Source organism: Cyclopterus lumpus, chromosome 8 (genome assembly GCF_009769545.1).
Source record: "Cyclopterus lumpus isolate fCycLum1 chromosome 8, fCycLum1.pri, whole genome shotgun sequence".
Taxonomy (NCBI): Eukaryota; Metazoa; Chordata; class Actinopteri; order Perciformes; family Cyclopteridae; genus Cyclopterus; species Cyclopterus lumpus.
In genome coordinates this window covers 11,871,479-11,899,420 of record NC_046973.1, presented here as the reverse complement: position 1 = coordinate 11,899,420, position 27,942 = coordinate 11,871,479, and the positions used below count along the sequence as shown (strand labels likewise).

General features: G+C 42.6%; 2 protein-coding genes and 1 long non-coding RNA gene across 3 annotated transcripts in view; 2 read left to right on the top strand and 1 right to left on the bottom strand.

The window, feature by feature from the left end:
- The window catches only part of LOC117735062 (homeobox protein Dlx3b-like), a 6,971-nt gene extending 514 nt beyond the window's left edge, over positions 1-6,457 (top strand). The window contains exons 1-3 of the mRNA XM_034539476.1: positions 1-53; positions 2,332-2,516; positions 4,338-6,457. The exon at positions 1-53 is cut by the window's left edge and continues 514 nt beyond it. Of these exons, the coding sequence (XP_034395367.1) occupies positions 1-53; positions 2,332-2,516; positions 4,338-4,772 (673 nt within the window). The 3' untranslated portion in view covers positions 4,773-6,457. The remainder of the gene's footprint in view (positions 54-2,331; positions 2,517-4,337) is intronic.
- Positions 6,458-6,876: 419 nt separating this feature from the next.
- On the top strand, positions 6,877-8,459 carry LOC117735270. Its single transcript, XR_004609869.1, has 2 exons — positions 6,877-7,189; positions 8,048-8,459. It is a non-coding gene; the product is annotated as an uncharacterized LOC117735270 (long non-coding RNA).
- Positions 8,460-18,441: 9,982 nt separating this feature from the next.
- Positions 18,442-26,485, bottom strand: LOC117735059 (homeobox protein Dlx4a-like). The gene is made up of 3 exons (XM_034539473.1): positions 25,653-26,485; positions 22,333-22,529; positions 18,442-18,854 (listed from the first exon to the last, which is right to left on the bottom strand). The coding sequence occupies exons 1-3, from the start codon at positions 25,978-25,980 to the stop codon at positions 18,612-18,614; spliced, it is 768 nt and encodes a 255-aa protein (XP_034395364.1). The 5' UTR covers positions 25,981-26,485; the 3' UTR covers positions 18,442-18,611.
- Between the last annotated feature and the right edge of the window lie 1,457 nt (positions 26,486-27,942).

Sequence of the window (27,942 nt, the reverse complement as noted above, 5' to 3'; positions counted from 1 at the left end):
GTACAGGGAGCACGGCGCGTTCAGTCGGGAGGCGCAGGCGGCGCTGCAGGACGGTGAGTTCAAAGACCACGCAAACAAACTCACTGGTAGACTTTAACGTTGGGTCGTTTCAAAGAACGGGTTTTACCCCAAACACCATCTCCATCAACCCCCCCGCCCCGCCCCGCCCGAGGCTGATGCATGGCAAGAGCTCACGTCTAGCCGCATGCACCCAATAATTACGCACGAGTTTTTACGCACGGAGAAAATGTCTATCTGCATCGCTTTTATATGCATATTGTTTAGATCTTGAGCCCCTAAATATCCATCAGGTGAGATCAGTAGAGTAGTTTGTTGTTATGGTTTGTTGTGCATCACACACAAATTCCCATTTATTTTGAAATTATTTTAGATTTAGTCCTGAAAAAAAAATACAATATAGCTGGAATAATAAATGGCAAATTATTATAAGATATATGTGTTTTTTTCTTTTTGCTATATTTTTTTTAGGACTGAATGGGATTTAGGGTTCCACAAACACTGCATCTGAGGTATTGGATGTAGTTCTGACTATATATATATATATATATATATATATATATATATATATATATATATATATATACAGGCTCAAAGTGAAAAAAGGAAACAGGAGATAATTTCTGGCTAGATAAAGGTTCAGCTTTCAGGAGAATTTAGTTTGTAAGGAGTTAAAAAAAAAAAAAAAAGACCTGAGTTTGACTTGTTTTGAGTCTCATTGTCAACCTGTAAGCTCATCTGGTCTTTGAACTTCCTTCAGATTCTGATTTCTGATAGCACTAAACAGCCTAGAGGTCTTTGGATGGAAGCCATGGCCTAGTTCTAGCAGGGGACTTTTCCAACATCACCTCCCATTCAGAATAAAGAAGTCATTAATTAACAGTCGGCTCGTGTGCAGCTCAATAGGAAACCTAAACAGTTTACACTCACACAAGTAAACTAATATCTCTGTTTGCAGACGGCAAAACAAACGCCACCGACAGGTGTTCTGTGTTTTTGACATTCAAGTTGGGAGTTGACTCCTGGAAGCGGCCCCGGGGGACATTGGCTCTCAGCCACGCACCTCTAGTGTCACGACATGTCAGTCAGCCTTGGCCTTTGAAACACCAGGCTCCTTGTTGCGCCCACGCCAATAAATAACAAATCAAAATGGAGTGACAGTCAATTTGTAGGTCAACAGAAATGCCTGATTAATCAACAAATAATAATAACAAATTATTAATAAATACATTGTTTAAATATGAAAAGTAAAATACATAAAATAGCACAGGCCAGAATTACTGAGGTCAAAGCACCCTCAAATGATACATTCATTACTCTAGTAGCCATACTTTCTAACATGAAAACCCTCAAATTTTATTCCACAATATGAATTATTTTGGTCCAACAGTATTTTAATTTAAATACATTTAGTGTCAAAACACTGGAATTAGCCTATAAAACACAATTCTTTTAAATCACCTTAAGGTTGCTAAAATTCAGCGAACAAATACTGAATTCATTATCTCAGTATCCAAAATGTTAATGTTATTTAATACAATAAAGGGAAATCTCTATTGAATATGAATACATGTATGCTGGTTCGTAGTAAATACTGGCAGACTATACCAAAATGACTTATTAGCTATAGTAATTGTCGAAAAAAGTAATTGTATAATATTTGAAAAAAAGTTTAAAAATATATTATAATGTGTTGAAAATTATGTAAAACCGCAAATGTGATATTTCATATATATGTAAATATATATATATATATATATATATATATATATATAAAAAAAATACTGCATCACTATAGAAAAAGTTTTAATACAGATTTTGAAGTTGATACAAAAATAAATGTGTCGATCAAATGCAAACAAATTTTTTTTCAGAGTAAGCTTGGCTGTATATATATATATATATTTATATGTGTATATATATACAGCCATATATATATATATATATATATATACATATAAAGAAAGAAAAAAAAGTTGCATTTGGAGAATAACAGCACAAACGGGGAGAGATGTATACAAGCAGGCCTCCGGGCTACATGAAAAGCACCTATAAATCTCCGTCTCCCTCCCCGGCTGTGGGAGACACTCAGACCAAAATTACAAGTTCAGAGGGCTGCCGGAATTTCTTTGAAATGTTAGGGGTTGTAGCGGCCGTGGCTATTTTTGTGCACAAAGTGCCATGCAAGTTCATTTCATTGTTGGGAGGAAAAAGGGTTCTCTTGTAGGTCGTGCAACAGAAGAAGTTGACGGTACCGTGACGTTTGGATCTTTACAGGATATCACATGGCCTCTTACCATTTCCTTTCCACAGTGAAAGAGGAACCCGACGTGGAGGTGCGGATGGTCAACGGGAAGCCCAAGAAGGTGCGTAAGCCCCGGACCATCTACTCCAGCTACCAGCTGGCGGTTCTGCAGAGGAGGTTCCAGACGGCTCAGTACCTGGCCCTGCCGGAGCGGGCCGAGCTGGCCGCTCAGCTGGGCCTCACACAGACGCAGGTGAGGCCCAAAGAGGGAACCATTCAAGAGCGGCGTAAATACGGCAAACACCTTATTATTTTGATGGGAGATTTTTAATTGGAGTTGCGGGTTGATTTTTTTTTTTATTTCAAGATCAATCCCGAACCGTCACTTGAAGGGTGTCGATTGAAGTATATGAACTGTCACTTGAAGCGTATCGATTGAAGTATATGAACTGTCATTTGTATCGTTTCAAATGAAAGTATATGAACTGTCACTTGAAGTGTGTCAAATTAAAGCTAATTAAATGTCAGGTCAACTTACCAACGCTCAGAGTAATTAACATTCCTGTTTAATTTGAGACGTACTGTACGCTTGAGGTGCATTGACAATAGCTGTCAGTTGATTTTTACGAGCATCGATATAGCACCAGAAAAACAATTTGCCATGTGAAGGTACAGCTCCGTTTACGAAGCCGGGCCGGCCGCGCGGCTTTTAGTGCCCGCTAGCGCACGTCAGCGCGCCCTGCTGGCTGGCTCATGAACGGCGCTATGCACGCAAGGCGGATACCGCTGATAAGGCAGACACGTAGCACCTTGCCCCTCCGGCTCTTCCCCTGGTTAGTGCTGTTAGCTCGGTCGGCACCGTTAGCTGCTAGCCGCCGGAGAGAACAGGTCAGCGCTGCGTTGTGATTGTAATGCGTCTAATTAGAGTTCATTTTCTTTTATTTCATGACGTACATTAGTTCTCAGAATTGGCCTTCCAAGATGAGGTCAAGTAGATTTATTTTAAATCAATTTGGTGGGAAATGTCAAAATAACACCAGCATTGATGTGTTCCATCAAAGTGCAGTTATATTATTTAGTTTATATCTTAAGAAAACTCGTTTGGGTTTGCAGTTACTCTTCATAGATTAAGAATGAAACTAAGGTAATATCAATATCTGAAGTTATAAATACATTTGCCAGCCTGCGGTTGGAGGCGGCACGGTGCGTAGTTTCTGTTATGACAGTCTTGTTTATGAAGTCATATTTTCGTTGCCTCAATGATTTACTACCACGTGAATTATCCGCTTGACTTGCGGTGCGGGCTGTTTTTATCACGGCGGCCGTAAATCAATGTAGAGGATTATTATTATTACTTGGGCTGCACACACAAGCTCTAAGAAAACAAAGGCCTGTCATGTCATGTGATCTGTTGCCCTTGTGGAGTTAATATTGCTTTTTTTTTTACAAATGACAGATTTACAATAGCTCTCATTTTGCCATAATGTTACAGTTAAAGTTGTAATAATCTAGTCTATTACATGAACTCTGCTGGCCAAAAACAGTTCTTAGATAATGTCTTGTTACATGAACGCTGGTTTATTACTGGTAAAAAGCCTTATTTATTCATTATTATTGTTATGAACAAACCTTTCGCCTTATGTGAGGTGACAGAAACCTTTTGAGAGGATTTTCTTGTTCAGTAGATCCATTTGAGGAGCAGTTTAGATGAAGGAACTAATTACCGATGGATTAATATTGCACCTGGTAGTGGATATCAATTTAATAAAGCAAGCCAACAGAAGATGCATTTCATTCTTCTGTGGTGGAGGACAAAGGGCCTATTTGCACATCCAACTGAATGTAAATCAATTATTCACTGGCTTTTGTTTTAGCTCTGTGTTTGGTCTCCTCCACCTTCTGAGAAACATCTGTCAGTTTAGCGGTTAAATGCTCCACTAGTGTCCAGATATTTTCACCTTAAGGAGACCAAACCGGAGCTAACACAAGACTGAATAATGGCATTTCAACATTGCTTTAAGTTGGTTATTGAACTGCTTTAATGCGTCTCAACATTCGATGCTTGTTCTTTTAGGTCAAAATCTGGTTCCAGAACCGTCGCTCCAAGTTCAAGAAGCTCTACAAGAACGGAGAGTTTCCGCTCGTGGAAATTCCTCTCGAGCACAGTCCGAATGCCAGCGATTCCATGGCCTGCAACTCTCCTCCATCCCCAGCTGTATGGGAAAACAGCAACGGTAACAACAACAACAACAACAACAACAACAACAACGCTGACGGCAGCAACAACAACACAAGCAGCGGCATCAAGAGTAATGCACTGGTGGATGCCGCCGCCAGAGGGCAGGGTCCCTGTCAGCCTCCTGTGGATCCCTCGCCCGCCTGCATGGGGGACTACACGCATCAGAACTGGTACCACCAGCAGGGTGCACATTTAGGCCTGGAGCAGACGGGCCCGGCTAACCACACACCACCAACGGCAACAGCACAGAGTCTGGGAGCCGTCTACTGATGCTGAAACGCTCCAAACACCTGCAGGGTTTTCTTTTAGAGGAGGGGTGGTCTTTGGAAATAGAAACACCTGACAGTGATCATCCGACACGAGTCATGACTGTAAAAACAGGCCCACATGTCGTCACACAGACTTTTCTACAATAAATGTGGATCGGCCTCGGTTGCCCTGTTCAGCTTTGACGTTTATGAACTCCTGGAGATAAACGGGTGAGCTGAGACTGATTTTCTTATTTGGAATCACTGATAGTACAACATTTATATTTTAATTATGACCATATTTATTCCAAAAAAGGCTTCAGTCATACCTCTGACAAAGCCTTTTCCCTCTCAAGCGGAATACTACTGACATGTTCCTGGCTTTGCAGTAAATTGAAGCCCACCAAACCAGCACGCCGAACTTTAACACATGTTGGGCTTTACATGGACAGAGCTGATAACCTTTTAAAATATGACATTAATATCAGCCAAACGCAGGAGACACTGAAATGATCCACAAGAGGGTATTAGAGTCAATTTAGAAACCACATTTTTCCACGAGGAATAAAGTCGTGAGAATAAATTCACGAATAAAACAACGTAGGTCCGAAAGAGTGCCGCAATTAGGACAAAAAAGAAGATGAAGAAGAAGAAACGAATCAGCACTTTTGCTTCGGTTCCCTCGCCTGGAAGTTTGAATGTCTTTGGTTAAATGCCTGAAATAAGGTCTGTGGTCAACACAAGCTAAGGAGACTTTCAACCCATTGTCCTACGACATGAAACATGTGCTAACCCTCTCGTGAGTCTGCATCATAAACAATTGTTTGCTACAGAGCTTATTTTCTGCAATAATCCCACTTGTTTTTTGTTGAGGGAACCACTGCGATGCTAACTTCCTGGTCGGCCCACAAAAATACGTTATATCCCTGCAGCGATTTTTAGATAACAAGAAGTGGATGATTTACTTCCGTAGCTACGGAACATTTTACAAAACAATGTTTGTGTCCATTTCTTTTTTTGTCAACGGAGTTTTAGTTCTTATAAAACCTGCCTGTAGCAGATCAAAACAATGCAAAGCCTTTTGTGGCTCGAGAGGGAGCTGTGTGAAGTCTGTGGAATTGCCTCCAGTGACGTCACTTGAGTCGGTCGGGTCTACACGTTTGAAAATTAAACAAATCTGGGGGTGTTATCTGACCAGACCTCTGTAGCCCGCTCCTCATCTCTGCTGGAAGCAACTACACACCCGATTCTGCGACCAAGCTTTTTTGGGTAATGTAGGCACCAGGGTTTTGACAAGGAAGAGTAATGTGTGGAATTAAAAAGACAATATCTGTGGTTCTGCTGTATCGAGATTGTTCGAGATATCTAGACTTTTATCCTTTTTTAGTAAGAGCCAAGCTCTGAAAATGCTGCATCTCACAACTCCCATAATGCAACCTGATGCAGCATCTTTCATTAAACCCTCCTCCTTGGCTTGATAAACGCCCACATCCTTCAAACTCCATGTGTCCTTTGCAACGCAGGCTCTCTGTTTTGAATTTGAAATCTACCAACCCTAAACCAAAGTAACCCTGGTGACATCCGCATGACGTCATCTGGGTCAGGACAAAGCTTCCCAGAGCCACAGAAGCCATTCTACACCGGTGTTCACCTGCTGAGCACAAGTACACGGGTTGTCACGGTAAAACGACCCAAAGCGACAGCAAGTTGATGCTAAAACATAAAAAATGAGTGCTTTATTTTTTATTAAAACACATGCTGTACTCAGGTTTATTATTTATCGTGTCAACTGTAGAGCAAAAGTGGCACAGCCGTTTGTGCCTTAGGAGCTTTTTATTTTTCAGAATATGAATAAAATGCCTACGTTTGAATAAGCTACTAGTGTATTATTTTCAGTGTGTAGTTACGTATGAAGTACACACACACACCACACACAAAGGCATTGAAAGTGTGCTGACGGGGCTTTTCTGGTCTGCCAGTCAGAGTGAGTCAGACAATAGATACAGGTTGCACCCATCTATATATTATAGACACACACACAGACGCAAACATACACACACACACACACATACCCAGTGCGTGTAAAGGAGGTTGTGGGAGGTGACAGTGCAGCAGACTCTCTGGAGTCTCTGGATACTAATAACACAGAGAGAAACGGGTGTACACTGCTTTCATGTGGCACACAGTTGGAGAGGGGAGGAGAGACGCGTGTGTGTAACAAACAAGCTGCTCTCAACCATCCAAACTCACAGGTTAGCCAACAGAAAGAGGGCGTAAGGAAGGAAAGCATTGAGAGGGGCGCTTGCAAACAATGTTATCGATGCCGTTATTTCATGTCAGCCACGTAGCACGCTCGCAGAAACGCACAACACCACGCGGTTAACGTTGTGAAACGATTGGTTAACAAACTACTCGGTGAAGGTTCGAAACAATAACAAGGTAACAACGGTATAAATGTAACTACCTACACATGTAACGTGGTTATGTAAATACAACGCTGCTTAAAACAACATTACGTAAAACAACATTATGTAAAACAACATTACGTAAAACAACGTTACTTAAAACAAAGTTATTTTAAACAAAGTTACTTAAAACATAGTTACTTAAAAACAACGTTATTTAAAACGTTACTAGAAACAACGTTGCGTAATTCAACGTTGCGTAATACACCGTATCATAAAAAGTGTAAAGTCACTGTTGTTGGTTTCACAGTGGCCTCCTGGGTTTGAGTCCTGTGTTTGACCCCCCCACGCGTTCCTGCTGGTCCTACCTGTTTTTATACCACGTACTTTACAATACCGGTCGTATGAAACACTCCGTTAATTGCTCCACGCGTTGCTTGTTGTGCTGCTGCATCACCTGCTCCGACCGGAAGCAAAGTCCCACATTCAGCGCATACTTCTTTGCCAACTGGCACGCAGATACAACGACCTTTCAATACTTCCCGAATATTTCCCTACGTGACCGCGGCCATTGAAAGGAATGATTCAGCATTTGCAAAGTTCAAATACATATTTCCTGCATTAAGCTAGACCTCGTGTGGGAGTTCTTCTCATTGTTTTCGAGATTACACTTTCCTCTGATGCACCTGTCACAGCCAGTTGTGCAGAGTTTTATTTGTTTTCCTTTTTTAAAAAACAAACAAGTTGTCACCTGGCGGACTCTTGTCGGGGGATTGCAGTTTGACCGAGTTGTGTATAACACGTAGGCTTGTTGAAAGCAAAGTCTTTCAAATGGGCCGCGGAAGATGTCTGTATGTCTGTGTCTGTGTGTGTGTGTGTTTCTCTTCTTCAGGACGGTGGAATGACGCGACAACTAAGACATGTGCCTTTCAGTGGGTGAGGCCCGACAGACGTCCACGTCCCCGGATCCCGCTCCACCGTACCCACGAGTGTGCCGGGTGTGGACCCCTCAACCACAGATCCACCGGGACACCTTCCATGTTTGTCTAGGCTCTCACCTTCCTGTGCTGAGCCCTCAGCTTCCAGGTGTCAGAGAGGAATGTCTGTGAACGTCACACAGAGACAGGCGGAGAGGGCCGACAGGCACTTGTAGGGACTTGCTGCTGCATGTGCTCATCTCACTGTGTCCACGTTTGACGGTGACAAACCTCACTTAACGGGCGCCTTCTTCGACATCTCTTTACAGCGTGTCACAGTTAGGGGGACTTATTGCCGGGGAAATGGAATAAAAATATTCATAACTATGTTTTCATTCGTGTATAATCGCCTGAAACTAAGAATCTATGTAGGTCTCTACGTCGGTCCTCGTACGCCATTGTTTCTACAGCAGTCCACAACCAGAACCGGTTATGGTTGGGAGGTCAGAGGGATGGGCGCATTAAAGGATGGAGTATTAATAAGCCCCGACCTTACTTGTACTTTTTAATGTTTTTAAAAAAAATGTTCTGCTACGTGGTGCATGACGCCAACCCCGGCACACATGGATGTTCTCACACACACACACACACACACACACACACACTCGAAACTCTGCAGTATCTCAGTTGCACTTCTAAACTAAGCGCGTATGTGTTTTCGCACCGCATGGGTCAAGTTTAACAAGCGAAGATAAAGTGACCCCCTGTCGTTTACGACTTGTTTTAATTAACATGTTTTTTTCCTCATGTTTCTCTCCCTCTCAATATGTCTCATTCTATGAATCTGTCTTTCCTTTCTACTCGACGGGGTATCACATGTTGTCATCTGCCCAGTAGCAAGTTGTGAAGTCTTCAGTTTTATAGTTTTCACGTTTTTGTCCTCACGCGAGCTCTTGAGTTGTGCTGCTCCGTTTCATACCCATCTTCCACATGCGTTGTGCTATATTTTATGTGAATGTCTTGCTCCTGACCTTTTAAGTTTCTGTATTAGAAAGCATAGCGTATATATATATAGAGTATTGTAAAAGCATTTTATTTTGTTTAGTAAAGAAAGGCCTTTGCCTCCGAAATGCTTTTGTATGATTGCGGGCAGAAAATGTTACCTGTAAACCACAAGAGGGATGTGTCGTTCTTTTCCAGGTATCACTGCCTTCGATATGGTATTAAAAAGGTCTTATACAGTTGTGAGGTTCTTTCAGGGACACCCTGTGTTTACGCCCAGACTAATTAGAAGAGGAGCACCACCTCCATCCCCTCTTCCAAACACTTCCCATATGGGGACGTGGTGGTAAAGAACAAACAAAGTGAATAAACCCTTTCTCCCCTTTTCTCACTGTTCTATCTGTTACGGATAGATCAGCACAATCTACACACAATCTATATAATAGTTTTTGTAACCATACGTTATATATTTCCTGTCTTTGGCTCGGAGAGGTCGAGGAAATAGATCGTGGTTTGGGTCAAAATAACTGCAGTTTCTGCAACATGTCGTCATGCTACTGTAGGTTAAGATAAAATAGGTATGCAACATCAGAGTATAGTCATGTTTCACCTTTTTGGAATTCATCAATGTCGGAGTAGTCATCTTGTGGAAAAAAACCAAATGGAAGCCAAATGTTTCATGTAATTTTTTAACGATTTCCTGTGCTGTGCATTGTATGAGGATTACAAGGAATCTCATAATGCATTCTTACGAGTGGTGCTTTCTCTCTTATGACAGTTCATATTTGCATGACGGGCTTCAGTCAGTAGAGGGCAGTATGCTTCGTCCTGCAGGCCGGCTTTGTTTATTTTGACATCCATGACACACTGCTACCTCTGGCTGTTACTTTGTGAGAGTTTATTATTATTAATAATAATAATAATAATACATTTGACACTTTACAAACATTAAAATCATCATAAAATATATAATAATAAAATCTCTTGGTTGTTTAGCATTCAATGGAAGTTTGTCTGCCTTCTGCAGCTGGAAACATGAGCAGTTCAGCCTTTAGTCTTCATCTTGCTTATGAACATTACTGTTTTGTCTTGCATATTCCAACGTTGGTAATGGCCAAAATGCAACATCGGACTCCTGCTGGGAGTTCAGATTAGTCTGGGAGATACATTTGGTTAATCAGTCGATCATTATATGCGGTTAAAAATATATCTTTATCTCTCGTCATGCTTATCTTCCTGAACTCAAAACAAGTTGGGGCTTCCTGATGTATCTGAACTTCACGTATTTGATGAAACCGACACAGCAGTTGATATTAGAGAGAGAATTATGACCAGTTTTCACTAGCTCTCAGCAGCGTATAATAACACTTCATTAAACTTATCATTAAACTAATCACAATTGTGTGTTTTTATGAAGAAAATAACCCCATCTAAAATTAGGATAACATTTCGGATTTTTGATGGCATACCGTCAGACCGTGGAAAAATAAAGTGGTCTGGATCCGTGTAGACCAGCTGCTCCAAACAAACAACAAAGGGATCTGGATCTGTCAATATGAATCATCAATGATCGGCAATTAGTATCGGCGGCAAAGACGAGGGCCCGGCTCCACGCTTTGGTGCCGTCCAGAACATCCATATCACAACCATGGTTGAGTTGCATTCTTACGAGTGGTGCTTTCCCTCCCTAGTCTGTGAGTTACGGGCTAAAGTCTTCAACTGGCTTTAAACAAATGTTCATGTTTTATTTGTCAAGCTGTACATGCAGCCTGCTGGGCCTAACCTAGCCAAGCCACCTTAAACCTAGCACCAGGTTTGAGGTGCTCAAGATCGCTGTCGTCACCGGTCTTCAACATAGTCGTGATTGATCCGCACACTTGGATCTATGCGGTGGACCCTTAATTTGAGCTTTCGGTCCAAAGAACCTTCATCAGAGCACGAGACTGTACAACAACGTTTTCAGGTTTAAAGAAACATTGAATTGGTTGTTCATGAGATGGGATGAGTGAGATGAGATGAGTTCAAGAGGGAGCTGAACCGGAAGGAAAAGCTCTCTATTTACCAGTCCATCTACGCTCCCTCTCCTACGGTCATGAGCTCTGGGAAGTGAACGAGGATACAAACGGCCCAAAGCTCCTCCGTAGGGAGGCTGGGCTCAGCCTTAGAGATAACGTGAGGAGCTCAGGCACACGAAGGGAGCTCGAAAAGGGCCCGCTGAGGTGGTCCGGGCATCTGAACAGGACGCCTCCCTTTAGAGGTTTTCTGGCTACGTCCAACTAGAACACTCTGGAGGGATCACATATCTCGTCTGGCCTGGGAACCCCTCGGGGTTCACCAGAAAGAGCTGGAAAGAATTGCTGGGGAGAGGGACGTCTGAAATACCCCCCTAAGCCGGCTGCCCCCACGACCCAACCCCTGATGAGTGTAAGTAAACAGATTTGGACTCTCATGTGTCATAAAACAACACTGAGTGTCAGATATTTAAAACAAATAGTGACAGTATTAAGGTTGTCAGTCTTGTGTGCTGTGTTATGTCTGTGTTTTCATTGGTTCTGTACAGTAGGAAGTTGAAAACAAAAGTCCACAATCTAACTTAGCCGCTTTAAAAGTCTCCATCACTTCTGTATGTGTGTGTATGAAAGTGTGTGTATGAATGTGTGTGTGTGTGTGAGAGGCGCTTTGTTTTTTCTCCTTTTTTCACCGTCTTCCTCTTTTGCCCTCTCTTGAGCACAGTGTGGAGCTGCCATGCGCTCGCTCCCTCCCGGCCTTTCCATCAGTTCATTGGGAATAACTTGTGTCTGAAGCCTGTGAAACAGGGTCGCCCATAAAACTGTGTGAACTGAGCCAGAGGCAACAGGATGCTGCTCCGAGTAGCAGATTAAATAAGTATCCCAGAGTCTGGAGTTTTGATCCTCAGAATAGTAGAATATAGTTATGAGCGCTACGAGGGACGGAAATATGGCTTCCTCCAACATTGATTTTACTCAACAGCTTTTTCAATATGTAAATAAATACACCTCAGTGATGTCATTTGTATTTCTGTGGTCCTCTGGTATCAGGACAAAATGTTCAGGTTCCCCAACATGTGTTTCCCTTTAAAAAGTCAACCGTCTCCGCTAGATTTCAGAGAAAGAGGAAGAAGGGTTCCCATGCGAGGCCAACGGTGATTAAAGTGATTCTCTTTCCAACATGGAGCCAGTGCACGTTCAGACCACTGCTGGCTCCAGGGTTCACATTATTATGTGGTCACACTTTAGTAGTCCCATTTAGCGTCTATAAGCAAGATATCAAAACATATAGAAGGCCATTTTTATCAATGGTTTTGTACTACACCTGTATTTGTATCTGCTGTCTGAACACAATGTTTTAGGTTGGCTTGTTATGGCATTATGTGAAATACAAAGTATTCATTGACTATGTTTACATTCACTATGTGCTATTACAGTTTGGCCCTTGGTCCGGAAAGGTCCGTTTTCCTTCTAAGCTGTTTAGAAGTCTAATAAATAAAAGAATATTCCACTAATATTCCTGGTGACATGCAGCGGTGCATACTGCGGTTAACGCAACCAGTGGTGGGCTTATTGGGCTGCGTGATAACTGCAGAACCATGTAACTCATGGTTATAACTCATATCTCACAACTCTCTTTACCATGGTCAAACGCCTGACACAAACAATGTGTAGAACTAATAAGTGAACATTTACAAATGGACGTAGCGGCACGCTGGTTAACGTTCTAGCCGACAGCTATGCGCGTAATAGTCTGTCAACGGCCACTTCGAGAGCAGAAAAAGAAAGATGGAGGACAACGACAGGAACTTGTGTCCAAAAGAGGAGCTGCCGCTGGTATTTTGACAAAATAAATAGAAAATCCAACGTAAAGTGGTTGGCAGTGGTGCTAACACGAGCAACGTCCATCAGCACAAACGGTCTTTGAACACAGAGAGTGAGATGAAGGTTGTCCGTTTCCAGGATGCCAGTTGCCTTCCTTCAGGGGGGTAGTTCTGGAGTTGAGAGCCTCGGTCAACACCAACGTATAACCACACAGCTGCTCCCCTTATTAATAACTATGTATCAAACAAACTTAATATAGAGCAGACCTGGGCATTGTCCGAAGTACAAACACCTGGTGCAGGAGCAACAAGGCTTTTACCGAGCTTCACATAGCCAGGTGATCATCTGCACTGATGGAGGATCTCAGGGCCTCTTTGCACATGTCCAGCCTGGTGAAGGCTCTCATGAGAAGGTTGCAGGTTCTTTGGAGCCGGATGGAGGGACACATTCTCACCCATCTGCATCTCCTGACACACGTGAACACACATTCAAATCCAGATACAGATGATCACTTGTCAGCTGTGCATATCCAGCTCACACCTTCAGCCGGCCTTCACTCGCTGAAGAACAATACAGACGAGGTTTCTCGCACTGAATGGAAAAACTGAAAATGAGGTAATTGGACGACGAAGAATACTGATGAAAGTGCTCATTTAGCAGAAACACCATCCCTGTCAGTGTTTTGCTATGATATATAGATATTACATGTATATATTTGTTTGGATTGTTATTCCTGCTGCATATGTTGAAGGTGGAGCTCATGTTGACTCCTTTATACACTGTTGTTCAGTTTGGGTAGTTCACGAAGGGGTTTGAGAAATTGCAATCTGCAACGTAATCAGTAACTAAAGCTGCCAAACAAATGTGGTGGAGTGAAGAAGTACAAAAGTTTAATAAAATGGAAATACTCAAGTAAAGTACCTTGAATTTGTACCTAAGTACAGTACTGAAGCAAATATACATAGTTACATTCCACCACTGATCATAACATTCACTCAAAACCATACAATGTATTGCTTTATATGAAGAGGTGGAATAATATTGAGCAGGATTGAGTTCAGTCTATTGCTCCCTGTTTCTCATGTGCCCCCCCATTCTAGATAGTGGACCTTCACAATGAATAACAGTAATAAGACCTTTATGTGTTGACTCGAAGATTCAAGATTCATTTATTGTCATCATCAACACTGGGTTGCAGTTGTGACCTCATTAAAACCATGTTATGATTTGTTATCCAGTATTTAGTCAATACTTAGAACTCTTTATGTTTAGTTATCACAAACATTGACAGACGTCTGTCAGTTCATCCATTGACTTCAGTGCTTCTCAAACCGCCGCTCAACTGGTTCAGAGGAAGCGTTTAGAAGGTGGACAGGAAGTGCTCCGCGCCGTGCAGACAGGCGAGGGAAAGACAAACAAGTCTGGTGTGCTCACATTATATCTCATAAATAACTGGAGTCATACACTTTCATCACCATTTGGGCATTAAAATGATCAGTTTGACATTTGATAAATGCCTTATGCAGAGACATGGGTACCGATGGGATGTTTTTAAAACTAGTATTCTTGTTGATATTCATTATCGATGTTGGTTCTTTGTCCATACTCTTATTAGTTGTTTTAACTGCCATGGCCTATCAACATCGAGCACTGTGACCTCCTGATTGAACTTTAGCGCTGCGCTTTCATCGACCACTAGAGGGCGTCGGTTAGTCGGCTCGGCCGATTTGATCTACGTTTTTCGCGGGCCTCCACACACATCCTCGGGGGTCCAATTTATCTGTGTGCAAAGTTGTCACAATGAACGCAAACAGCTATTGTTAATACAGCTGTCAGCTAGCAGCGGGGGCGCAGGTGGGCGGGGTTAACGGGCTGATTACAGCTTACAGCCACAGATACCAACTTTACTTATTTTATTATTATTATTTCAGTGTTTTATTTGGTGATTGCTGTCAGGAGGTTAAAGAGAATTTCAACAAATGTACGAAACATTTTCTTTCTTTTTTTTTAGATGACGACCAAACGCTATCAAAATACATTGAAAGAGATTCCTTATTTTTTGTTGCTGATATCACATTCAGAGCTCAGTGTGCACTCTCTCTCTCTCTCTCTCTCTCTCTCTCTCTCTCTCTCTCTATATATATATATATATATATATATATATATAATATATATATACATACATATATATATATATATATATATATATGTATGTATATAAGGAGAAAGGTACTTTTAAATGGACATTTTCATTTAAAATCTGTACCAGACGACGTAGTTGATAAAAGCAAAGCTATTTGTAACCACTGTAAACTGGAGTTATTTCATCACCGGAGTACCACGAGCATGAAGTACGTCTTAAAGGCGTTATGCAGCATTGATGCCAAGAGCTACCCAAACAACCAGTGGAGCGAAACTTTGTCAGACTACTTTGGATGCGGCGTGCGGGAGAACTGTGGATAAACCAACGCAGGAACAATGAACACATGCCTCGGCCAAGTGGAGAGCAGCGGACTGCAGGAAGATGACGGTCTGAGGAGCGTCCTTAGAAACTCAACGAAAGACGGCGCGTATGAGCCTCAAGACGTTCCGTCGTAGGGAGGCTAAACGATTTGTATGAAACGGAGCGGACTACAAACATGGCGACGGGGTCAGTGTAACTGCTCAACCTGCATCACTGAAAGTAACTTGCTGTTGCTCTGAGAGTGCCTGTTATATTGTTCTGATAACATTACTTTAATATAAAAGTGTGTAATACACTAGTTTTTAATTCATTCTTGATTTTTTTGCGCATAATGCGATTAATCGCTGTTAATCACAGACAAATCATGCGATTAATCGATTCATTTTGTTCATCTTTGCCCAGCACTAATATTAATCGACTACTTCAATGGACAAACTATCACTGTGAAGCGAGTATTTGTAGTTTTGGATCTCAAGGAGGCAGAATTTGACTTAACATTATGTTTATCCATGATAGAGCCTATAAGTTAGTATACAGACCACATTCACAGTTTATTATTTTTAGAGTTTTTTATGCCAACTGCACTGATTCCACCAGTGTGTGTTGAACCAACCTGTTGCTCTATTAGCACTCTAGGACAATTGTGTGTGAGGTGTGTGTCAGAAGCGCCGCGTGCCTTTCAACCCACAGAGTGACGGCGCCTCTTTTTGCCAGGAACAAATATGAAATAAGATATTTTACAAATAAGACACAAATTAAGTTTTCTTTTGTCTACGGGATTGCTCTAAAACAGTAATGGAATACATTCTACTTTCAATTTAAGATACTGCTGTTGCATAATCTCCAAAAGGAGAATTAAAAGGAAACAACCTCACCACGGGCAGCACAATACAGTAATTCTTTTTGTAATCCATTTTGTTGTGAAAGGATTAGCCCTCGGTGTAATCCACTACTTCCTTGCCCTTTCCTTCAAGGCCCGAGGATATTCCCTCGACTGACAATTACAGATAATTACAGCGTCAGAGTGAAAGCTTTATTTAACAATCTGTGTCCTAAATTGCCTATAATTGGCGTGGTCATTTTATAAAATCATTGACGGAGTTTGACGACTCTTTCTGCTTTTCCAGATGTTTGCGGGGCAACAGACGTGACCCGCTTCTTCTGATTTATGACTTGAGAGAAAAGTGTCTCCAGGCCGGTGGGGCGCACAGGAACCCGAACACGAGGAGGACCGTGTTGCTTCAGCCTCGTCTCATAGTATCAGTCAAAGGTGCAAAAACAAATGTGGATGTAAGTTAAATAAACAAAATGAAAATAGGGTGGCAATGATCACTGCGTTTGATTTATTTCAAATAACATAGCATGTCCTGACTCATGGCCAATAGATTATTGGCGAAATATTAATTCAGCATTTTAAGAGGTTGCTGAATAACAGTCAGGTCGACAGATGATGGCATATATATATATATATATATATATATACATATATATATATATATATATATATATATATATATTTAAACTTCAGGAGATGAGCAGAAAAAGAAAGTGTTGGGATGAAACATTTAAACTGACCGCAAACAAAGCTAAAATCCATCAGAGAATAAGAAGAATAAAAACAAGATCACACGCCCACAATCAGTTAAGTATGGAGCTGATTAATCCCTGTTATGTAGCATGATCATTTTGACCCAACAAAGCCTCCGTAAATCCACTTTCTAGGCTCCAACTGAATATTGACGAGCTGGAGTAAAAGGCAAAAATCTCATTAGTGTCATTTTCAAGCTTTCAAATACATTTCTGGAATCTATTTTTGGACTTGATCATTTAACTAGTTTAGATCTTTTATTATAATAATAAAAATAAAATACCAAATTATATATATACATATATATGCACATATATATCTACACACACATACATATATAATTTGACTCATACGATGAAGTAACCATGTGGATTCAGTGCCTATTTCCCATATAGTCCTAAAAAAAAAAGGGGATTATAAGTACCATAAAATAAAAGTCTGCTTGTTAATACCCCCCATAGAGCGTCTGCTGGTGCTGTAATCAACCTCCCATTATGGCTCTTTAAGGTCTTTATGCTCCACAGACCCTCGATAGTGTTACACCCCGTCACAATTACAAAAATACACCCAATAGTCAAAAGAACTTTTCTTTTTAGTTCTTTAATCTGATTTTTTTTTTTTTTTTTAACCGTTAGCAAACCAGAAGGTTCTTTTGAATCCAATTCCATAAAGAAGCCCTGAAGAACCCTTTGTTTCACACGCACACCCACTGAGCAGACAGAAAAACCTGAAATGTCCAGAATCAGAGCTTTGAGTTGGAGCTTAATCACAAATGTCTTGGCAGGCCGACTTCCTCTGGAGGCAGAAATAACGCACACTGGCTGTCAGGAAGTGAATCTACGTGTACTTTTTGAAAGAAGCAATAACACACTCACCCTTTTACAAATTATGATTATTAATAGGTTTATTCTGAGCACCCGGGGGGGGTTGCTGCTACCGCAACACGGCCTCACTGCCAACTTGTCACACACGGACGCTTGGTCTCTTTCTCTTGGCTTTTTTTAAACACACGTTAAGTGTCTTTTAAATATATATATATATAGTCCGCTAGACCTCAACATGGGGATAACATTGTGTTTTTGACAGAAGTTAAGTTAATGTTATGGTTTGGGTTCAAATAAGTACGTTTGGGTTCACAGAGGACATGAAGGGAGGTCTCCTGGGTGACAGTTCTGTTATGGGGGGGGTTGTTATGTGACTAAATGTACATCCGTGTTAGGGATGCGATGCTATGCCCCCCCCCCCCCCCCTCACACACACACACACTTCTACTCCCGCCACGTGGGCTGACTTCCTCTTCTTTACCCCTCACGGCTGCTAAAGATCGCCCTGCACATTCAAAACGGATGCTAGAGGGCTCTGAGCGCTTCATAGTTCTAACGCATAGGACCACTGACTAGGCTATTGTATTTGACAAGTTGGGAGTGTGAACCCCCCCCCCCCTCCATCCCCCCCACCCACCACCTCCCCCTTCATCCCAACTTAAAGGAAAGCCACAGTATCTGTTGACTGCAATTGATCTCTGCCCGTTGTGATATTTCTGCCTCCAGTGCGTCTCACATCCACGACAATGTCTGTGTCCCTAACAGCTCCAGTCAGCTGGCTGGCATAAATCCATAATGTTGTCCTGAAGTGCTGCGTCCTCCGGACTGTCACATCATCTGAGTCCTCGGCATGGAGTCCTGCTGGTGTCCTGGGTACCAGTGAGCAAAATTGTTCATGTATCCTCCAGAGTGCACTGGCGCGCCTTTGGCGGCCATGCTGATGTCCCACAGAGAGCAGGGGGAGGAGGAGGACGCGGGCTGGGGGGCGAGGTGGTCTCCCTCGGGTCCACATGGCCCATTCTTCATGATTTTCTTGTATTTGGACCGTTTGTTCTGGAACCATATTTTCACCTGGAGGACAAGGAAAGAGAACAAGTCAATAGTCAAATGGGGGAATGTATTGTATCAGTATCATAGAGGTCTATCTTTGAATCTACTGTGTATGGTGACGTGTTTCTCAAAGGAAACGATCATTAACAACTATTAAAACATGATTAAAACAGAAACTAAATTTTAAAAAAGTGTTACAATTTTCGGCAGCGAAGAATAACTTAATTATGAGAATGAATGAACAAGTTAAACTGAATATGGGTATTGAATCTGGCGATACGATGCGTATCTCGATACAGGTGATACGAGTCAAAACAGCGCTGTATGCTGAATATGTGATACGGTAATAAGCAAGGCCATATATCGGGATTATTCCCCCCCCCCCCCCCAATTCGGTCTAGTTATTGATTGATAAAACCCTAAAAATAGTGGATTGATGGATGATGCACTGATTGAACCGTTAAACATCCCCCTTCAAGACGCGTCATGTCGTTGCTATGGTGATGACACGAAACAAACCAAACCCCTCCTCAAATCAAAGATTGCATACTCTTTTCACTTAAACCAGTTTTAAAAAAAGAGAAAAGATATAAGGAATGTGGTTATATCTGCCATTTACAATGAATTGTTCTATCACAGTACACAATGCTTCTTAACAGTTTAACGTTAGAATATTAGAAAATGTTTTTTTTTCTTCTGTATTTACTTTAATCGTTTAAACACATCATGATGTGTAAATCTGTACTCAAGTAAAGAATCTCGGCATTGTCTCCTCGGCTTATTGTCCTCATTCCTGCAGACACACCTGTTCGCAGGAAGTGGATGACTTTCCAGCGAACAGGTGTGTCAGTCTAGCGTTACAAAGTAAACATATCCCAAAAAAATAGAAAGAAGAAAATAAATCAGCAGTTAGAACGAAATAATAAGGCACCTAAGTGAATATTATAAATATTAAAACGACAGACGCCAGCCAAGACAATACGTGACGATGACATGCAGACTATACGTCACCACAGCAACCACAGACACACCCACTGCAGATGCAGCCATGGAACCTACAATTAGCTTCTAATGAGCTTTACAAATGAACCAATAATTCTTCAAGATCATGGCTTGACAAGTGGTAATACACAACAGACAGAAAATACCAGAGTGGGCTTGTCACGGCGAGTAACACATACTCTGTGGGGAGAGTCTGGACCAGAGTCCAGCACAGGAGCTCAGACCACCAGCGCACACATGAGATGATTGTGATGCAGGCTCATGGCTGCTGAATGTATGCTTATAATAAGGAGGAGAATCTTTAACACCACAAGGACTCAATGCAGGGATTTCAGCACTTGCGAGTTTTAAGAAGCGCTTTGCTTCCTTTGAACCATGAGGACAGTGTGTGTTTGTGTGTTTGTGTGTCGATGAGACGAGACCAACGCAATCAGAACGCTTCAGAATATTGTAGCCGCACATCACTCCAGACGGTTCGCTGTTGACATAATTGGCACGTTCTCAAGTTTCCTGCATGCTTGCAAATTGAGCATTAAATTACACAAATACGCCTCTCGGGCTAAAGCTGTCAGTTTAGCAGGGACAAATGAATCATAAATAATTACACGCAGTCAGCGAACGATACCTCTGTGTCAAACTGGTTCTCGGCTTCGACCGCGAACGAGGGAAGAAAAGAAAGAGAGAAAGCGAACTCCCAAAGTACCGTCAGCAAGAGAGCGAAAGGAGAAGGAGAAGAAGAAGAACAAGAAGAAGAAGAACAAGAAGAAGAAGAACAAGAAGAAGAAGGAGAAGGAGAGGAAGCAAACTCCCAAAGTACCGTCAGCAAGAGAGCGAAAGGAGAAGAACAAGAAGAACAAGAAGAAGAAGGAGAAGGACAGGAAGCAAACTCCCAAAGTACCGTCAGCAAGAGGAGAGCGAAAGGAGAAGGAGAACAAGAAGAACAAGAAGAAGAAGAAGAAGAAGAACAAGAAGAAGAAGAAGAAGAACAAGAAGAAGAAGAAGAAGAAGAACAAGAACAAGAACAAGAACAAGAACAAGAACAAGAACAAGAACAAGAACAAGAACAAGAACAAGCCTGGGGCCAAAACTGTTTTCTCTGCCATGGTGACAGTCCTCTGAGTTATTACCTTGGGATTTATTACAGATATGTATGAAGACGGTTGAAGTGGTCCATGGAAGAGATGTTATTCTATTGAAATAAAAAGCCCCTAAACGTGACATCTCATTTGATGCCTATTGTTCATCTGCTGAGGTTAATCACAGCCTGTTTAATTGAGTGTGGATGGTGGTAAATGCATAAAATGTAAGCACCGCTCCATAAAGAAGCAATGTGTTGTAATCGCACCACATAATTCTTTATACCCTTTCTCCAATTTCTATATTTAGTAAACCGTGAACCCGTATCCAGAAAGCCCGCTCGTCCTCGTCCTGCGGCCACAGCTTGAAACCTCGATGTCTGCGGACCCTCGTGAAGCCTTTAAGTGAGCAGCGCGTCAATCAACAGCACATTAGGGCTAATGCAGCCTCAGCGACAGCATTTAGGCCCTAATTATCGGTTTCATATTGCAGCGCGGAGCTGACGCCTCGGCCCACGACGCCGACATGAGCGGAGGAGGGTGGCCGAGAGGCAGGCCAGGTGCCGCCGTATGTGTGCGTGTCTGCTTATTCTTATAACACTGGGCGAAAAAAACAACGGTTGCTGTGATTTTTAGAAATAGAAGGCGTCCATTTGGCGGGCGGTTTACGCTGTATGTGCACTATGTGCGTGTGTGTGAGAGCATCTCTCTCACACACACGCACATAGTGCACATACAGCGTAAACCGCCCGCCAAATGGACATTCTATCCATCTGATAGAGATAGAATGTGTTTCAAGGAAAAATGTTGGAACGTGCCATTTCCCAGCAGCGTCTGGGAGCACTGAGTGAGAGTTGGATGGAAAGCGTTCAGCGGTTGGCTGCCGGCCTAATGGCACCAAGGCAGGAGCGAGATGTGGCGCACGATCGCTATCTGCAAGTATGTGTGTGCGTGCGATTTTATGTTTCCATTTGTATACGTGTATGAAAATGCACACCACATATATATGTCTGAGTGTGTCTGTTCTGTGTCTCTTTACTGGGTTATTATTATTTTAAAACTATTATCAGACATCAGACCTATAAGATCACCTGTGGTGTCTCTAGGAAAACAAAACCAGCGCCGCTGTGGCAGATAATTAGTAAGCAAACTGTGAGGAACACCTTCGAGAACATAGCTAATTATGAAAGGTTACCACCTTGACAATAACTCTGTAAAAAAAAAGTGAAATGTTTCCTGCTCCTGTCATCGCAGATATGTGTGTTTACCTTCAGCAAAATGTTTTTAAAAACTCATTTGAATCCCTCATATAAGTATGAAATGTTCCTCAATGTTGCCCTTTTGCACTTCATTAGAGAATTTGTATTTTTTTATTTTTTCACGAATTCCTAAAACAAGTCCGTCTGAATGTGAGCGGGTACCTGGGTCTGCGTCAGGCCCAGTTTGGCCGCCAGGTCGGCCCTCTCGGGCAGGGCGAGGTACTGGGTCTGCTGGAAGCGCTGGTTCAGGGCCTGGAGCTGCAGGCTGGAGTAAATGGTGCGGGGCTTCCGGATCTTCTTCCCCTTCCCGTTCAGCCGCACCTCCCCGTTCTCGATCACCGTCGTGGGCTTCTCGTGGTCTAGGGGGAGAGGAAGATGAGGAGGAGGAGGAGGAGCAGGGAGAAGAGCAGAGTTTTACACGAGATAAATATCAACTCAGGGATATTTAACGGACACCGTCAAACAATGAGCGACATTTCTATGCCATAAGAAAAAAAAGACACGTAAAATGTGAGTACTCCGTAAAACACAAGTCCATTCCTCTATCAGACTGTAATAAGCAACACATTAATTTCACAGGGAATTTGTATTGGACAAAAAAATTACAATAATATTTTTTCTATATATACCTTTTGTCCAACATAAAGGAACAACCATTTCTGACAGCAAAACTCTGACCGTGACCATCGAGGGTTCAACCAACTCAAACTCAAACTGCGGCGGCGAGCGGACGTCTGAATGTGTGACGATGTTTTTAAAACACGACGGCTTTGTTAAGAAATGATGCGAGAGCAAAACAATCCCGTGAGAACACGTGTTGGTGGATTTAGTCCAGGCCGCCCAGCGCTCCAGGAGAAAATGCCACAGAGTGCAATTTGGTGTCGTAACACATGATGTCACGAGTGTAACGGCTTTATGGATGCACGGGAAAAGATGAACCTTCTTTTTTTTTTTGTTACATGAAAAGATGAATCCTCTTTTTTTTACGTGCAGGCCAGCCGCGACAACTTCTTTTACATATTTTTTTCTCGAGAAAGCTGTACAACCGTGTATGTCCGCCCACGCTGATCTCTTGTTATGACATGAGCTCATAGCCCGCAGTGGCGGGGGGGAGGACAGCTGTGGACGAGCCGAGGGCCCCACAAGATGCCTCGGATCCTGTGACCGAGACGTGGCTCGTGCAGCCGGCAGTGCCGCGACACCGGCGGTGATGAGACACACACAAACAAACACACACAAACACACACACAGAGGGCACTTTAAAAAAATGTGTAAAAAAGGGTGTAACTGTAGTTTTTATTTTTTTTTGCCCATGTGTTTTGTTGGCTTTGCTTTGATTTTTAGGGTCCCTCCGACCACCCTGCTTGTAAAATACCCCCCCTCCCCCTTAAATTGTATTTGTTCTAACCCTTATTGAGACCAAACATGTAGAAAGGTATTTAAGCGGTGACCATGTTTATTTATCAAAACGTCCCTCGCAGACAAACGGATGCGACGTGTTCTGCATCAGTTTGGCCTCATTGCGGTTGTAAAACCCCAAAAAGAGAAAATGAATTGGACTTATTTGGGAACTGGGAGCAGTGCTGCGTAATAAAGTGCTGCTCTGGCCACACCAATCACAAAAAATATGATATCCTATTGTATTTAACAATGTTTCACAGCTGACAGATGTAATGCAGACGTTTCTGCTATGGACTCCTGAAATATGTAAGACTTTTGCAATATTAGGAAATTAAAGTATAATGGTGATAAAGTCAATATCAAGTGTGTTTCTTGCGCTGGGTTCTTATTTTATTTCTAGTAACGGCTCTTTATTTGTAGAGATGTAGTTGAAAGTGCTGAGGCGTGCCTTTTTTAACTCACTATTCATTTCATTTATGTCTGTCGACCATACAAAAATATGTTTTGACTGAAATTGTATTACTTTTAAATAAATGATTTACAGTCGTACACATATTTAAACAAAAGATTAAAATGGCACACATTTGAGTTGGGATGAAGTCACTTCATGTAAAATGAATAGACGATAAGTTTGAGTTCTTCCACGTTTCTGCTGCATTTAAATGAGCAACAACATCATTATTTTGTTTACAGTTCTATAATAATAGTTTGATTGATTATTACGAAAGAATTTAACTTTTTTGTAGATTCCGTTCATTCCATTCATTTTCTTTCCCACTCTGTTTTCAACAAAAGAAGAAGTCATGTTATGCCCGACTTTGTGCTGAAAAAGGAGGCTGTGCACGTGGAGTGTTCAGTTTGAGAGAAAAAGATGGGTGCTTTCAGTCAAATATTTCTCTAATTGAATGTTTAAACAAGGATCATTATTATCATTAGCAGCAGAACACCATCGTTCTCTCAATCTGTTAACGGTCATGTAACATACATGACGATTGACAACCAGCTCCTTTTCACGACCAATAATCAAAACAATGGAGGATCCCATAAAATGAGTGGATCAAATAATAAACTTCATTATTTTTTTCCGCATCGTCCCTTTCTTCAAGAGGATATAAAGACACTTTCTAGTCTATATTCCAATGGGTGGTCAGTGTATTAAAATAGTGTGTTTTGTCCGGAATGTTATTGCTATGGTATTTTATTTTGAAATATACATAACACATCTATAAAATACACAGGTATTTCTGGCTCAATTAACATTTTATTTGAATCGAATTCGACAAATATTTCTGGTAATCTTGTTAGATGTGATATATTATTATTATTACTATTACTGTTATTACGACAGGCCTCTCAGTGTGTGTGTGTGTGTGTGTGTGTGTGGTGGCAGCATCAGGGCGGATGTTATTCGGGAAAAGGTGAGCTGAGGGTTTGGGGTTCGGAGGGGGCGGCATGCTCCCGGGCCGCTGCGGGATACCACAGGCCCGGTGTCGGCTGCTTCTTGTGGACAGTCGCACGGCCTCCGCGGGCCCTGAACTCATCTCCAGACCAAAACCCCCAAAGTACACTGAACGCGGCGCTGTGGCCGAGCTGTGTATGGATCCAATTATTCTGCTCTGCTGTGGTTCATTTTTATGTTTTTTAAACAACACAACCATTTCCACCATTAAATGTAAAACATATGTGAAGAATAATCCCCTCCCCTCTCCCAATGAGATTTCTATTACATTAAGTGTGTGCATTTAAGGTCTCCTGGGATTCATAATTTTAACTTGGGCCGATGCCTTTTTTATATATTCACACCACGGCGACACACTTTTAAATATATATTAAGCACACATTAAAAATGAACGTCCTAATGAAATAAACGTTTCATTTTTTCTCCTCTTTTTTTGCTTTATTTTCTTGGAGCTCCGTCAGTGAAACGACAAGCCGTTAAATACACACCCGCGACGTCCACGCGGTTGTTCGGGCCCCCGTGCTGAGGTTCGTGGTATACATGTATAGGACAGGCGTGAAGAAGAACAACAACGGTGCAGACATGCATATTTTTCTATTAATAAACGTCCTGTGAAACCTACCCGGATCATCCAGCCTGCTGTGTCCGAGGGCGCCGCCGTGACCCCCGTGCTGATAGGGCAGGTAGGCGCCGGGATGGTGCGCGCTCACTGGGCTGTGATAGCCCGGGTAGCCCAGGGGGCGACCGTACGACGCCGCGCCGGAGGAGAAGGGCCCGTCGTGCTGCGAGGGGCCGACTGCGTGCAGGCCGTGGACCGGGTAGTGGTTGTGGGACAGGCCAGGGGAGGGCTGCTGGTGTCCTGGGTAGCCGTGGCCGCCGAACTCCAAAAACGCCGATTTGGAGGGGTCTGGCGGGACCAAAGTGTCCGATATAGAGCTCATAGTCATCATTGGTGAGATGTGCAGAGATGTGGTGGGAAATAAGAGAGAGCGGCTCAGCTACGACCTCCAGGCGGGGGTCATCATGAAGCGACCCACCATCAATATAAAATAAAAGTTAAGAAAAAAGGTATGTGGACTAGCAGAGAAGAGTTCCTGTTCCCGTAAACCAACAGCAGCTTTTTTTCCTTTCTTCTTTAAAAACAAGTCTTTTACCTTCGAGTAATGTCAACACACTCCTGCTGCAACGAGTAAAGCGGCTTTATGTGGCGTTTCGCCCTCTGCTACATCCCCGCCGAACGGTCCTCAAACGCGTCTCAAGACAGGCCGACGTGCAGCACAGACCGCCGCACTCGAAAAGAAAAACAACTGCAACGACACCCAGGAAGTTCCGACCGAAAAACAAACAAAAAGTGTGGGGGGGGAGCGGTAAACTGATTTAATATCCTTTTCAGTATCGGTTATCCTCCCGTGTTCTCTCCCTCTTAAAAACAACCCGCCTTTGGGTGCTCGCGTCCTCCCGTGTTGTGAGGAGGCGGTGTGTCGGCGGAGAGCAGCCGAGTGTGTTCCTCCTCCTTCGCTCTTTGCGCGCTGTGCGCCTCCGCCTCCGAGACCGTCTGCCTCCCACTCCGCGCAACACCGCGCGCTCATTGGCTGCAGTGCCTCGCCTTGTCACGCGAGTCAAACTAATGACAATCAGCGCGAGCTCTGGACCCGGCTCCTCTCTTTTTTCTTAGTGTTTTTTTGGTGTGTGTGGCCGAGAGCGGGGCCTTAATGGCCCCGCAGTAATAAAATAAACACAAAACAGCCACCACGACCACCAGTTTAACCATTCAAATATAATTCATAAAGTGTGAAATTCTGGACCAAACCGATTCCATTCATGAGGTGTTCAGTGGCCTTCAAGGCCTTCAGTTTGCTTCTTCAAATGAAGTAAAGTAGTAGATAAAAATAGACAACGGAGGACAATGACACAAATGCAAGGGACTGCTGACATGTTATCTTTGTTGCCATGTGTTAGGATGCATCACGAATTTTATTAATGTTATTAACAAGGAGCTAAACGAGTGCTTTGTGGCCTCTGGTTCACGTGATTATACCTTTTTGCATCGTCATACAACATATCCCACAGAAGTGAAATTATATATACTTTTAAAATAATATTTCGCTGTCACGTGACAAACAGACAGTATGGTATATATATATATATATATATATATATATATATATATATATATATATATATATATACACACACACACACACACACAGTATATGTACAAATATTTTACAAATATTAAAATAATTCACCAATGCTGTGCGTCATGATTTCTTAAAAAAGGGTCACTGGCATGTTGGCTCCTGAACGCAGCGCCTTTCCAAAATAAAATCCTAGCTGCTTGCCAAAGGCACAATAAGGCGGATCAGACCAAAGTGGCTCCACAAACCGCTGTTGAAAGGCCGCAGACCTTATTATCCAAATCATTTTTTAATGAAACACACACTTATGCTCTTCCACGCAACTCCAAGTAAAGAAATAAGACAAAAAAATGTTCTATATAGCTCTCTTATATTGATTTGGTTTGGTTTGGGGGGGGTAAAGAAAATAAGACAAAAATTGTTCTATATAGCTCTCTTATATTTATTTGGTTTGGTTTGGTTTGGGGGGGGGGAGGGAGGGGGGGGGGGGGGGGGGGGGGGGGGGGGGGGGGGGGGGGGGGGGGGGGGGGGGGGGGGGGGGGGGGGGGGCTCGTAATGAAAACAGATACAAGGGAAATTTAATCGAGAACAACGGTATTTTACGCCACCGTAGAGTAGAACACACGCACATACCACGCACGCACGCGCGCACACACACCCGAGGGCACCGCCTTTTCTTTCCCACACGAGGGCCAATTACAAGAAACATCGCCCCTTCTCCAGAAACTCCCCAGGTTGTGAGGTCGGCTGAGCAGAGGCTCGGACATGTCGTTT

Bases quoted from the DNA above. Each gene is read 5' to 3' on its own strand.
- LOC117735059 (XM_034539473.1), bottom strand. From the start codon at position 25,980: ATGATGACTATGAGCTCTATATCGGACACTTTGGTCCCGCCAGACCCC. The intron at 22,530-25,652 runs GTAGGTTTCACA...CTCTCCCCCTAG, and splicing joins CAGCAGGCTGGATGATCCGG to ACCACGAGAAGCCCACGACG. The intron at 18,855-22,332 runs GTACCCGCTCAC...CTTGTCCTCCAG, and splicing joins TGGGCCTGACGCAGACCCAG to GTGAAAATATGGTTCCAGAA.